Source organism: Alosa alosa, chromosome 24, assembly GCF_017589495.1.
Source record: "Alosa alosa isolate M-15738 ecotype Scorff River chromosome 24, AALO_Geno_1.1, whole genome shotgun sequence".
NCBI classification, from domain to species: Eukaryota; Metazoa; Chordata; class Actinopteri; order Clupeiformes; family Clupeidae; genus Alosa; species Alosa alosa.
In genome coordinates this window covers 6680248-6693974 of record NC_063212.1, presented here as the reverse complement: position 1 = coordinate 6693974, position 13727 = coordinate 6680248, and the positions used below count along the sequence as shown (strand labels likewise).

Genomic DNA, 13727 nt, shown 5'->3' with positions numbered 1-13727 from the left:
TGCTGGTGCTGCAGTTCTTAGTTTTCTGCGACAAAGCAGCAGCATCAAAAATGCATCAGATTCCAGGCATGAAATAGGACACTGCCGGATCAGCCCTCTCTCTCTGTATCTGACACACAACTGATAAATGACTGCAGTGCCACCCCAGACACCGCCGCCCCTGCATGCCTCTGCCTGGCGGGCACTGCCCCTCCTCACTGGGCACTGGGGGTTTCATCAACTAGCCCACTAGTCAAATATTAAAATCACTAGTCAGTGCTGTAGGCAGCAGTCAACTAGTCGTCAACAAAATGGCTAAAGGCTAAACGGGCTAAACATGTTTGGAAGAACTTCACTGAAAATGAGACATAGTGTACAGCTGTACTGAGCAGTAAGAACACGTCTGCAGTGGATAACCAGCTAGAGATCAAATACCCACTACTAACGGCCACTACCAACACCCACTACCAACACCCTCTACCAACACCCTCTACCAACACACACAGCTAGCACTAGCAACCACTACTAATGACCACTACAAACACCCAATACCAACACCCACTACCAACGCACACTACCAACCAACGCCCACTACCAACGCCCAATACCAACACCCTCTACAAACACCCACTACCAACGCCCACTACCAACACCCTCTACCAACGCCCAATACCAACGCCCAATACCAACGCCCACTACCAATACCCTCTACCACCTCTACCAACACCCTCTACTAACACAGCTAGCACTAGCAGTAATATAGGCACTAGCACTGTACCAGTAGATAACCACTAGTCAACTAGTCGACAAGTAAAAATGAGTAGTGATGAAACTCCTACCGGGCACCACGTAGTCGGCCAGTTTGGCCAGCAGCAGGGCAGCGATGCGCGAGGCTGGGTCGCTGGCGTCGCGCTGCTCGGCCTCCAGCGCGTGGATGGAGTAGCTCCAGGAGGGCAGCGCCACCCTGCCGCAGTCCTCCACGCTCATGAGGGGCAGCGCGGCGCGGCACAGCTGCAGGATGATCAGCACCAGCTTGGGCGACGGACGCTGGTCCAGCAGCAGCGACAGCAGCTTGGACACGCACGCCGGCTGGCTCAGGATGGCCTTCCCGATGTGGCTCCTGGACCCAGAGCACAGACAGAGAAGAGAGGTCAGTCTACAGCAGCAGTACTACTATTAGCCTGCTCTTGTTAAAAATGTATCCTGGAAACACAAATACAGTAGCCTATATATACACAGCATCTACAGAATATCATAGTTCACTGTGGATAACACACAGCAGGATATCACTAGCACTCTTGATAGGAATGTTTACCCAGGAACACGTAATGTATTACACTGAAGATTGTATAAAACACTGTGTGCTGTAAAAGTCACTGTGAATAAAATATAAAAGTGGCTTATGTGAATGTAAAACTAAATATCTGAAAGTATGCTTGGGCATGGACATGAAGCTGAATGGGCATGAGCAGAAGTGTACACGCATGTCTCAAAAGTTGCCTGTGCCGATTTATCTACTGCATAAGCTAGTCTGTAAGGGTTGGTTTTATAACTGGAGGATGTGAAATCTGTGGTCAGCTGTGCACATACAAAGAGATAGAACATGAGCAAAAACACACAAACAAACACACACACAAACACACCTGGACAGGTCATTGAGCAGACTGAGAACATCTTGCAGGGCGTCGTTCCCTGCTGCCTGGTTACCACAGCACTCCGTGGCCCGGGCCAGGTGATTGGTCAGCAGAGTGGACACCTGCCTGGCCAGCCCAGAGTGCACGGTGTCCGCTGAGCCACCTGGAGAGTGTCCACACAGAGAGACAGTGAGTAGGAGAGCATGATGGGGAGATATGGACGCAGTCAAAGCAACATTTCACCTACTCATGGAAGGCAATCGATACAACAACAAGACAATACATTATTCAAACTCTTTCAGTATACAACAACTTTCCTGTAATATTTACCTTTCCCTGTTTAAAATAATCACACTCTCTTAATCTGCATCACCTACTGTTCTGGTCCTACCATTCACCTGCTCGCATTCTCCGTTTCCTACCCTTTGCTCTGGCTGCACCTACAATGCAAAGACACAGCTGCATGAGAAGACTTTTCAGAACTCCTCCACGATCCAGTTAGTGGCTCTCTATACTCCAGTGGCTCTGACTTACTGCAGAACTCCTCCACGATCCAGTTAGTGGCTCTCTATACTCCAGTGGCTCTGACTTACTGCAGAACTCCTCCACGATCCAGTTGTGGCTCTCTATACTCCAGTGGCTCTGACTTACTGCAGAAGCACTGCAGGAGCTCACCGACACCCCACAGCATGACATGAATATTACATGCACTGGCAGAACATTCCGGCACGTCTGACTAGACACGGGTCAGTATTATGGGATTCATTTTGTTGTCTGTTTGCGCACGTGTGTGTGTGTGTGTGTGTGTGTGTGTGTGTGTGTGTGAACGCGCCTGTGTGTGCATGCCCACTCACCCTCCACCTTCTCCCACTCGATGCAGCGGTTGGCGAGCACCTGGAAGGCGCCCAGGCCATGGCGGCCACCTTCTGCTTCTTGGTCTGCTTCTCGTTGGAGCTGCTCTCCCGCTGGCTGCTCAGGCTGCACAGGCGGTCCATCAGCTGCACCAGGCCGCTGCGCACCAGGCACTGCTCCTCACTCCTGCACACAGCCACCAGAGGGGACATGCTGACCTTTAAAGCCCCACGACTGAGCCATCACACGGATCAAGAGTCCCCCCAATTCATCTGCACTACAGCAAGGGAGCATCAGGCACATCATCATTGACCACCATTATCATCAACCACAGACCTTTGTGTGGGGAAGGGAGGGAGGCGGAGAGAGAGAGAGAGAGAGAGCAGAGAGAGAGAGAGAGAGAAGAGGGAGGGGAGAGCATGAGAGAGAGAGAGAGAGAGGGAGAAAGAGAGAGAGAGAGGAGAGTGTGTGAGAGAGAGAGTGAGAGATGGAACAAGAGGGAGAAAGTGTGAAGAGAAGGCAGGAGGGACAGGAAATCCAAGTAAAGGTTAGAGGAAACGGGATGGATAGATTTATGAATTAAGGTACCGGTTACCTACTGTAGGTAACAGGTTACCGCTAATTTAGTGAGGTGACCGCTAATTTAGAACAAACATTTCAGTAAACCCACAGAGCACAGAATGCTATCAGGCAGCAGGTCCCAGCAGGCCTGGCGGCCCACTCACCGTGTGTAGGGGATGGTGCAGAGCATGCCGATGCTGTTGGCACAGGCGATGGGGTAGCGGGCACACAGGGACACCACGGAGGTCATGGTCTCCCCGAAGGCCTCCTGGACCTGCTCCACCATACCACCACACGTCAGCTCATCAATCCTACAGAGAGGACACACACACACACACGCACACACACGCGCGACAAGATTAAAACACACACGGGTCATTTCACATTAGTTAGACTTAACAATGCAGTGTGGAATGAATTAAAAGGTGGTCAATAAGATTAAAACTTGTGATTAACATCTCTTTGTGCCATGAAACAGACAAGCAATGTGATCCCTAGATTAAAGCTATTGTGTTTGCCAAATCTATGACTGTATCAAGAATGTCGAGAAAGTATTATGCAAATACATATGCTCTGAGCATACCAGAGATGTGAGGTAGAAGTTACTTCACACACACACACACAACAAAAACATAAACTCTCTGACTAACAGATCTGAAGCTGCAGTTCAAAGACACATGCCCGAAAGCGCTACCAAAGTGACGATCTCTCCAAAACCAGGTGGGTGTGTGTTGGCCTTACCTGGGTCCGCCCTGCAGCACCATGGTGACGGGCCCCACCAGGTGCGTGACCCCGCCCACCCTGACGGCGGCGGTGAGCAGCTCCCTCATGTGCACCAGGGCCTGCCTGCGCGTGCTCCCCCTACGCCACCGCGCCTGTGCCGCCGACAGGAAGCTGCTGCTCGACACCTGGGCACGCACACCCCACACACACACACACAATCACACCGTTACACACATATCACACCCCTGACTTTCACACGTTAACATTTCAGGCTTCAAGTCATGTCACTTCAGACAATAATGATTATAGATTCTGTTTCTGATTCATCAGATCGTTCTGGGTTTTGCCCTGTCTATAAATGTATTCCTCAAATCACCAAAAACAATAAATAAATTCAAATAAAAAAAAAAAAGAATTATCGAAATTAAATTCTCATCAATTTTTAGTAAGACATTGTTAATTTGCAAAAATGACAGTGCTGGTGAGGAAAAACAGGGCCGTGCTAATGCAGCAGGTGGCAGTAGGCGTGTGCCTCAGTCAGCCTGACCCTAAGTGACCCTGGGCCAGAGTGGCCTGTGACGGTGAGCAGTGCGGGGCGGAGGCGGGTGCTTACGGCCTGGTCCGGCGTGGTGCCTATGAAGGCGAAGAGCTGTCCCAGCAGCACGCTGTAGGTGGGCTTGTCCCGGCTGTCCTCGATGGCCAGAGACTGCAGCAGCGTGAAGGAGCTGCTCCGGTGGCTGGTGGGGTGATGACGCCTCCTGTTGGACAACAGGCACCACACAACACGTTTACACACAATTACATCAACATTTCATTTGAAGGGCCCGTAAATAATAACGGCCAAAGAGTTTAGTCACTCAATGCGCAGTGTCTCCTGCATGAACTAAAGCTATCGTGTGGTGGGATGGAGCATTAAGCTCATGTTTGAGCTTTGGATCTTGCCCATTGTATTCAATTTGCAAAGAGGTTTTGCCTTGTTATTAAATTAGCTTTAGCTTTGCTCAGCTCCTAAATTAAATCTAAATATCTAACATCTCTTCTCATTCGACTTTATGTTGTCTGGTTTAAAATATATCCCTTGGGCTTTCTAATTTCCCGTTGTTGTAATATAACGTTGCAAAAGCTATAATTGTGAGTAGGACTAAAATCAATTTTCTCTAAGCGTAAGTTTGCGTGTGTGAGTGCGGTTTGGTGCTCCACCGAAGCAGCGGCCATTCCCAGTGGCCCACCTCTGAGTGCTGTGCGTGAACTCCAGGTCCTGGTTGGCAATCATTTCCAGGTCAGAGGGCGCCGACATGCTCCGCAGGAAGACCGGCTGCTTCACCATGGGGATAACCGTCTTGGTGTCCGACACTGATTTACAGGCTGGGGAGAGGAACACAGGCTTATCTACCCCAGCTCATTAATCACAGTGAGGGATGCCAATGTCTGTATGAGGCCCAGTTCAGCTGGAGTGTGTGTGAGCATGTGTGCATGCTTGTGTGTGTTATCAGATGTAAAGTGTAGCAGTCAGACTCCTGCAGTGCACTGTTGTGTAACACTCTTTGAAAGAGTGTGTGTGTGAGTGTGTGTGTGTGTGAGTGTTTATGTGATACTGGGCATTCCTGTGGATGAAGTGATTAGACTCCTAAAGTGCAGTAGAGTGCAGTGGGAATGTGCCGCAGGAGTCAAGTGCTTTGTGTGTGTGTGTGTGTGTACTACCTGGTGTTCCTGTGGGTGTGGTGGTGAGACTCCTGCAGTGTGGGGCTATGGTGACGTGCAGCAGCAGTTCGGTCCGATTCATCAGGCTCTTCACCAGCGCTTTGGTCTTCACCAGACACAGAGAGGCCCTGCCCTGCTGCAGACCAGTCACATCCTGGAAAAACTTCTCTCTGCGGAGAGAAAAACACACACACGCACGCACACCCACCCACACCCACCCACCCACCCACACACACACACAGCCACCCACACACACACACACACAAATATCTCTTCATTCACCAGTTTTCTCTAAATGCAACATTGTATTGGTCATCCCTTTTGGTCAACAGGGCTTAACCTTAACTGTAGGATGAGGCCTGCTGGGGTGCTTCACCACCAGGCCTGATTAGAGCAGCAGGGCCAGTATCTCACCTTAGGGCCAGGACCACATTCTCCAGGTCACTCCAGTCCAGTGGAACCTCCTTCAGCGAGCACAGCAGCTCCAGCTCTTTCATCTTGTTCTGTCAGATTAAACACACACGTACGTACATACACACACACACACACAAGCACAAGCACAAGCACACACACACAAAGTGCACACACACACACGTTAGGCACTGGAGGGTTAAGTTCTGCATGTCTAGTAGTATTTCATGTCTTCCATCCCTGTTGTAATGGCGCTGATAAATCACTGGCTGTGTGCAGAGTGAATGTGTGTTGGAGCGGAGTGCTGACAGGCCCTCATGCTCACTGGAGCGACTGCGGCTCGGTCTGCTGACATGATGACAGGCCACAGCAGATGTGGGAGTGTGTGTGTGGTGTCTAGCGCACCAAGGATGGAGGGATGGAATGGGGTTCACCACAAAGAGAAGTGGTAGTTGTGGAGAAGAGAGAGAGAGAGAGAGAGAGAGAGAGAGGGAGGATGGAGGGATGGAATGGGGTTTACCTCGAAGAAGTGGTAGTCGTGGAAGAAGGGCGTGTTGTTCTCCAGCTTGCCTTGCTGCGCCTCCTCCACCTCGTTCTGCCACTTCTGCTCCAGCTCTGCAACACTCTGGTGGAGAACCACATGAGGAAGTTTAGACCACACTCACACACGCACACACACTCCAGCACATACTGTATGTAGGGACAAGCTTGTGCGCACGCGCACACACATACACAGATATAAATACACAGAAAGCCATAGACACAGTCATTTTAAAAGGCGGAACATTTTCACTGCAAAATGTGCACTGTATCATGTAGCCACTCTGCGTCTTTTTATGAATACAGTAGCCTGAAGTTTTATTTCAACCGCTTACTTTGGTCTCACTCATTGGATCCAAGTAACAGAAATAGCAAACTCCAAGTTATGGTAGGGTAAGTTAAGCTATAAGGACATAGCCAATTAAACATGAAGAAAAAAAGTGAACGGGACACTTTTGAAACTATTTCAGCTTGTGTAGGCCTATTAGTGCTTTATGAACATATTGAACACACTTTTAGAAATACCGTGATAATACCGAAACCGTGATAATTTTGGTCACTAAAACTGTGAGGTTAAATTTTCATACCGTTACATCCCTAAAACACACACACACAGACAGACATATAGATACACAGAGAGCCAAAAACACATTCACACACATACACAGGCACACACACACAAACACTCATCTTCATACCAAAAAGACATACAGTACAAGACACACACAGAAGCCCACACATACACACAGACGCACATTTAAACACACACACACACCTGAAGCTGGCGCTCCATGGCGTTGATCTTCTTGAAGGTCTCGGCCATGATCTTGCAGAGCAGGTCGTGCTCCTCGGGGTGCTCCTCGCGGTACTGGAAGTTGACCAGCGACTGCAGCGCGTCCACCAGCATCAGGTGCTTGATGACGCACGAGACGATTACCTCCTCCATCACGTCGGGACGGATCACCTCCCTAAAGGGACAGACAGACAGAAGGACCAGACACATGAGAGAAGAGGTGGTCAGTCACATTTCCGTTTCCATTTAGTCATTCAGGTGCCGTTATCCACAGCTACTGTATGTACAAGTGAAGGACAACACAACGCAAACCAAGGAGAGGACAATAGGCAAAAGGTTGTGAGAAAAACATAGCGGTTTCTTGGCACGTCGGTGCCAGACGAAGAGGGAGACATTCTATTTAAATGCTCAACAAGCAAAGTGAGAAAAGGCAGCAAAGTAGACTGACAGGCTAGTTCACAGGCACCGACATTCATCTGGGAAGTTATGTAAAGAAATTAAGCTTAATAAAAATCATGTTGGAGCCTAAAACTCATTTAAGTTCACGGAGAGGATATTGGTGTAAATGCTGAATAGGATTCTGCTCTCCTCCAAACTAATCACCAGAGTAGCTCTGATAAGACTTCACAATCCCCTCGCTTTGTGCTCTACTCTCTGCTCTGTCTGGCTAGTCTCATTTCTTTCTCTCATCCCTTCTTTCTCTCTCCTTTTTAATTCCTTCTTTTACCCGCCTTTCTTGGATTATTCCCCTCTTACTTGATGCTCAGGCTGCTTGATAATGGCAAAAATCACATTATCACGATTATTTTGGTCAATCTTGCAGTCATATTTATTTGATTCATTGAATTTGGATGTATCCTGCATTTATTGAACTTAAAAAAGAAACAGAATGGACCAAAATATATACATTGTTTCCAGTTGAGTTGTTTTTGTAATCTTTGGACGCTAAAATCGTAAATTGATATCAAAATGTGATTACCGGTAATTGCACAACAATATTATTATTATCATTATTATAATAATTGCACAGCCGTACTTGATGCTGGGTCTGAACTGGGGCCGGGCACGTCCTGACAGCTCGCGCAGGCGTCCCATGATCCCCGGCGGCAGGCGGATGCGCGGCAGGTCGCAGTAGGCTGCGGGGAGCAGGCCGGGCGGTGGCACCAGCACGTCCGAGGGGTAGGTGAACTCACGGTCCTCGTCGATGGTGAGTGGCAGCGGGGAGGGGCTGGGGGTGAGGGCCGGCGAGATGGCGCCGTTGGCCTCCACCTGCCACTGACATCTGAGAGAGGGATGGAGAGAGATGGAGAGAGAGATGGAGAGAGGGATGGAGAGATAGATGGAGAGAGATGAAGAGAGGAGGGAGAGGGATGGAGAGAGATGGAGAGAGGGGAAGAGATGGAGGGACCAAGAGAGAGAGAGCAAGAAAGAAAAAAGAAAGACAGAGGGAGGGAGGGAGAGAGAGAGGGAGGAAGGAGGGAAAGAGAGAGGACAGTGTGTGTTAATGAGGGGGTTTGGTGGTTGGTGAGGACAGTGTGTGTTAATGAGGGGGTTTGGTGGTTGGTGAGGACAGGGATTATGAAGGACACAAAGACAGAGAGGACGGGGGAGGACAGAGATGTTTCATTTCTCAAACCTGACTGTGTAATCTGCCTGGGAAAACGTTCTCCTTTACAATGAACCAGCTCTGTACTATTTCTCTGCTCAGTGGGAGCTTTTTTTTATCTTGCACAGACTGAGAGAGCAGCTCCTCATTTTATAGAGCACTTCTGGCACCGCCAGTGCTTTGAGACAGCCATTTTGAATACAGAAGTAGATTTGATTCCCTTCATTAACTTTTATTTCTTTTTGCATGCATTTATCCAAAGCAACTTACAGTAGAGGTACTACACTTCTGGTGTGTGCATACACCCGTGTACATTTATGTGTGTCTCTGTGTGTGTCTGTGTGTGTGTCTCTGTGTGTCTCTGTGTGTGTCTCTGTGTGTGTCTCTGTGTGTGTGTCTGTGTGTGTGTCTGTGTGTGTCTGTGTGTGTCTCTGTGTGTGTGTCTGTGTGTGTCTGTGTGTGTCTGTGTGTGTGTTTGCTCAGCTGACCGCTGCAGTAGTTTGGAGCAGAGCAAGTCGTGGCACGCCTCCTCCTCGGGCGTGACCTCGGGGCCGTTGTAGAGGATGCGGAGCATTGAGCAGGCCAGCACCGACAGCCCCAGAGCCAGGTCGGCCAGGAACGGCAGACCACCGGAAACGTCCTCAGAGGACTCCTACAGCAGAGAGCGGAGGGATACTTACTTACATGCTTTATTAGTGTCTATAGGTGATGGACAAACGTCTAAGAAAGAAAAGGTGGTTCAACATAATCCTGCTGTAAATTAATGAAATCCCTTGTAGACGCCATTAGTTTATTTTGGATCAACCGGAGCATCACAGGTACCTAAGTAGTCACAGGGACTAAGTAGGCGCAGGTATATGTTCACAAAAAGGCCTGGTTGATTGAATGTGCAATATATTACTGCACAGATGTAACGCATCGTGCATGGGGTTGTGGGTTGCATGTACACACGTACCTGAGCTCGGACAGTGCATGAGAAGCCCCACATGGCTTTGTCAGGTGTGTTGTGCTCGCGGCCGCTCCGCATCTCAAAGGAGAATGTCACCGTGTCCCCCTCCACCTAAGACAACACACCGGACACACACGAGAGGCGCAGTTGTGGGAATCTGTGCTGCTAGGGGTGTGCATGACAAATATGGCTTTTAGGTTATCGTTACTTCAGGGACAGTGTAAATGCATGTGTGTATGTGTAAAGACAACAGCTGATGTGAAGACAACAGCTGAAGTGTGTGTGTGTGTGTGTGTGTGTGTGTGTGTGTGTGTGTGTGTGTGTGTGTGGTGTACATGTACATTCTCACCTTGACCAGGTCTTTGGGCCAGCCTGTGCCCAGTACGCTTCGGCTGCCGTAGCCCAGAGTGTTTCCCCCGTACTCCGTGACCTTGCGGCTGTTTGTGTTGGGACCAGCGTAGATGACCAGCTGAAAACAGCAGACACCAGAGGACATTGCACTAACAAACATTTGACATGTTTACATTCACAACTGATCACTTATTACCAAACTTAAGTTAAAATGCCAATTAATAATGTCAATACTGTAAACATCATTATTGTCAATATATACAAGAATGAAATAGTTATTATTCAATGTCAGGGTCTGTGTAGTCTTGTCCTGTTCCTTTGTACAGGTGTCCACTTGTCCTGGTCCTTGACCCTGTACAGAGACACATCCTACAGCGGACTGAGAGGCCGACTCACCTTGTCGTAGTCATACTGTGAGGAGCAGCGTGGGTCGAAGCGCAGGTAGAGGCAGCGGGCTCCCGGGATGTGCACCGTCTCCTTGAACTTGTAGTTGTCCCGCACCGGGTGGACCGTCTCCACCGTCTTCCCTGCGGCCCACGGGGCGGGGATCTTCAGGCCGGTCAGGAAGCCCGGCTCCTCGCGCTCCTCCAGGATGCGCAGGCTATGGGAACGGGAACGGAAGGTGAGCGGTGAAGTAAACCAACACTCTCACACACACACACACACACACACACACACACACACACACACACACACACACACACACACACACACACATATATATACACGCGCAAACCCACACACATGCGTGCTTTATAATCCAATATATGCCAATATATAAGTATAAGTATATATACTCTTTTGATCCCGTGAGGGAAATTTGGTCTCTGCATTTATCCCAATCCGTGAATCAGTGAAACACACTCAGCACAAAGTGAACACACAGTGAGGTGAAGCACACACTAATCCCGGCGCAGTGAGTTGCCTGCATCAACAGCAGCGCTCTGGGAGCAGTGAGGGGTTAGGTGCCTTGCTCAAGGGCACTTCAGCCGTGCCTACTGGTCGGGGTTCGAACCGGCAACCCTCCGGTTACAAGTCCGAAGCGCTAACCAGTAGGCCACGGCTGCCCCCATATCTCTTCTTTAAACCTCTTCTGACGTAATAACCAAACTTCTTTGGAAACGTCTTGAAGACTGTCTGCATCTTCTTTCTAAAGATGCTAATGCAATGGGTAGCACAGAAGCTATTTTGCATTTTGCTGTTTTGTTTTGCAACACAAAATAGTGTGTTGCATTTTACCATCACAATTGCAGAACACAATCCACCCCATCCACCAGGGACTTCACATCTTTTAGCTGCCTGTGCCACTGAACACAATTAGGCGAACATCCCCCACACAGAACAGAACCCAGATTCATCAGAGATAAACTGAAACCAAATGAGGCCAGCAGCAGCAGAATCTGACAGCAGACCAGACAGAGGTGATCAAGGGCTGTCTGGCTCTGGCTCTACCCCTCTTCTCTCTCTCTCTCTCTCTCTCTCTCTCTCTTTCCACCTCTCCTCTCTGTCTCTCTCTCATTGCAGTCTGTTTTACACGCGTACAGCAGTGCAAACAGTTCACAAGAAAACGATACAATCTACATGCTGTAATCTGCATGCTGTAGATTGTATGAGTGACATGGGAATGGGGTTGAAAGGAAGGCGGAGACCCACATAAGTAATTGTAAGCGGTAAATTGGAGGACAACACGGTGATAATGCAATTATCAGGCCGGTGGTAAAAGGATTATCCCAGTGAATGGAGTACATTAACTCCTTATGGACTTCTGTCAGAAACATTCAAACCGCGTGTCTCGGTAGCCAACAGTTCAATAGAGTTGGTCAAGCAGTGACATTTCCAGGCATTAGTGAAAGAAGGATTCTGTGTGTCTGAACTAAAGAAGAGTTACACAGTGTTTGGCCTGTTCAGGTTGGTGTTTGTGTCTGTGAGCCCTATGACACGGTGTATTTGTTAGTGCTGGTAAACACTATTGCAGAAAGGTGTGGTCTGAAAATAACAGGTGCATTCCTACTGGTCATCAGTAGGGGGCATTTTAGCCCCTTGGCGGAGCGAGCCGCTCTCCAAAGGACTTCCTTCAGCGAAGAGAGGTGACTGGGTCTTTAGCAGCAAGGCAGTCTGTGAGGGGGGAAAACAGAAACATTTGAGGAACAAGTCTAGGTTCACATAACATTTCTGTTCAATTAATTACAAGGCAATTCTTGTACAAGCACGTCTTGGGCTATTATCTTTCTTTGGCTGCTTCTTTGGTTGGCCTACATGGGTCTCGGTCCTCTCAACTAAATATGTTCTCATTAATTTAACTTCTTAAAATGGAAAGCCATTCAGCAAAAATCAGAAAGAAAAGAAACAGAATCTCAGCGGGACTAAAGCAATTTCAGCAGCGATCTGGAAATGGCGATGATTGCCAGGAGGGTGCCCCTTGACTCTGTGGCTTTGCGGAGAGAGGCGTCATTACAGCCCAGAACAATAATCTGCGCCATTAAAACATCCCAACACAAGACACCAATTACATAAAAGTATTACAAAAACATAAGTAGCTTGCGCAGAACTTGGCTCTCCTTTATGTACAAATGTACAACACTTTCACTAGAGCACTTCAGTAGAGCTGTGACTTAGTTAATTAAAGGACAAAATGGATCGCTCGCCAAGCAACACAACGACTGCATTTAGACGATACACACACATACCAGCGATAGTGAACACTAAGGGCCAGTTTCCTGTACGTAGAGTCCTAAACTAGTCTAAAAAGAGAATCTCCACTGGAAAACAAACCCTTTTAATCGACTAGTCTTAATCATTGCATGGGAAACTGGCCCTTAGCAGAACACACAGAACCATTGCCTCCCACTCTGGCACAACCACCAGCGTAAGGGGCCGTGCGTGAGGTGAGCCGGTGGCGTGTGGTCAGGTGAGGTGTGGTCAGGTGAGGTGAGGTGCGGTCAGGTGGGTCAGGTGTGGCGTGGCGTGGCGTGGCTCACCTGGCTGGTGTAGAGGACCAGCTGGACCAGCTGGGGCATGAGGGCATCGGCCAGCGTGAGCGTCTGCAGGTTGGGGTGCATGAGGGAGGTGAGCAGCACCGGCAGCAGGTGGCCCAGCATGGTGGCCTTGGTCACCTGCTCCAGACCCTTCAGCCTGCACACACAGGGGGGGGGGGGCAGGACACATAGCAAACGCATGTCTTGAGAAAATGGGATAGATCGCAATGAAATGACACATGTAGAACCATAGAATACTCATAGATATAGAACCTACAATTACTGGCAGGCATATAGTTCAAAGAACATCAAACATTGGGTGAGTCTAATGTTTTAAAGGGGGGAGCCTAATGTGCTCAGAAAAAGTTCGTAGTCATTCGAATAGTGGGCTCAGTCCACAGCTGGGGATCCTGGCGTCTATCCATACCTGCTCTCGCGGTCACTGATGTCGCTGTTGATGAGGGCGGTGGTGACCTGTTGGAGGGTCTCCAGCACCTCGTCGCAGCCCACCAGGATCTTGGTGGCCAGGGACAGGATGCTGGTCTGCAGCTCCTAGGGGGACGACACACACACACAGAGGCTTCGGTAGCAAGGACACCTTCTCTCTCAAGAACCAGGGCGTTTGCGTGGCCCAAAGCAAGAGCAGCGATGA

General features: G+C 49.2%; 1 protein-coding gene across 1 annotated transcript in view; it reads right to left on the bottom strand.

The window, feature by feature from the left end:
* The window catches only part of LOC125289933 (probable E3 ubiquitin-protein ligase HECTD4), a 66305-nt gene that overhangs the window by 30466 nt on the left and 22112 nt on the right, over positions 1-13727 (bottom strand). The window contains 20 exon segments of the mRNA XM_048237042.1: positions 819-1099; positions 1623-1776; positions 2468-2518; positions 2521-2651; positions 3191-3337; positions 3768-3934; positions 4363-4507; positions 4979-5114; positions 5451-5620; positions 5865-5953; positions 6382-6486; positions 7177-7369; positions 8231-8476; positions 9289-9452; positions 9756-9860; positions 10099-10218; positions 10497-10701; positions 12112-12215; positions 13079-13232; positions 13503-13627. Of these exon segments, the coding sequence (XP_048092999.1) occupies positions 819-1099; positions 1623-1776; positions 2468-2518; positions 2521-2651; positions 3191-3337; positions 3768-3934; positions 4363-4507; positions 4979-5114; positions 5451-5620; positions 5865-5953; positions 6382-6486; positions 7177-7369; positions 8231-8476; positions 9289-9452; positions 9756-9860; positions 10099-10218; positions 10497-10701; positions 12112-12215; positions 13079-13232; positions 13503-13627 (2992 nt within the window).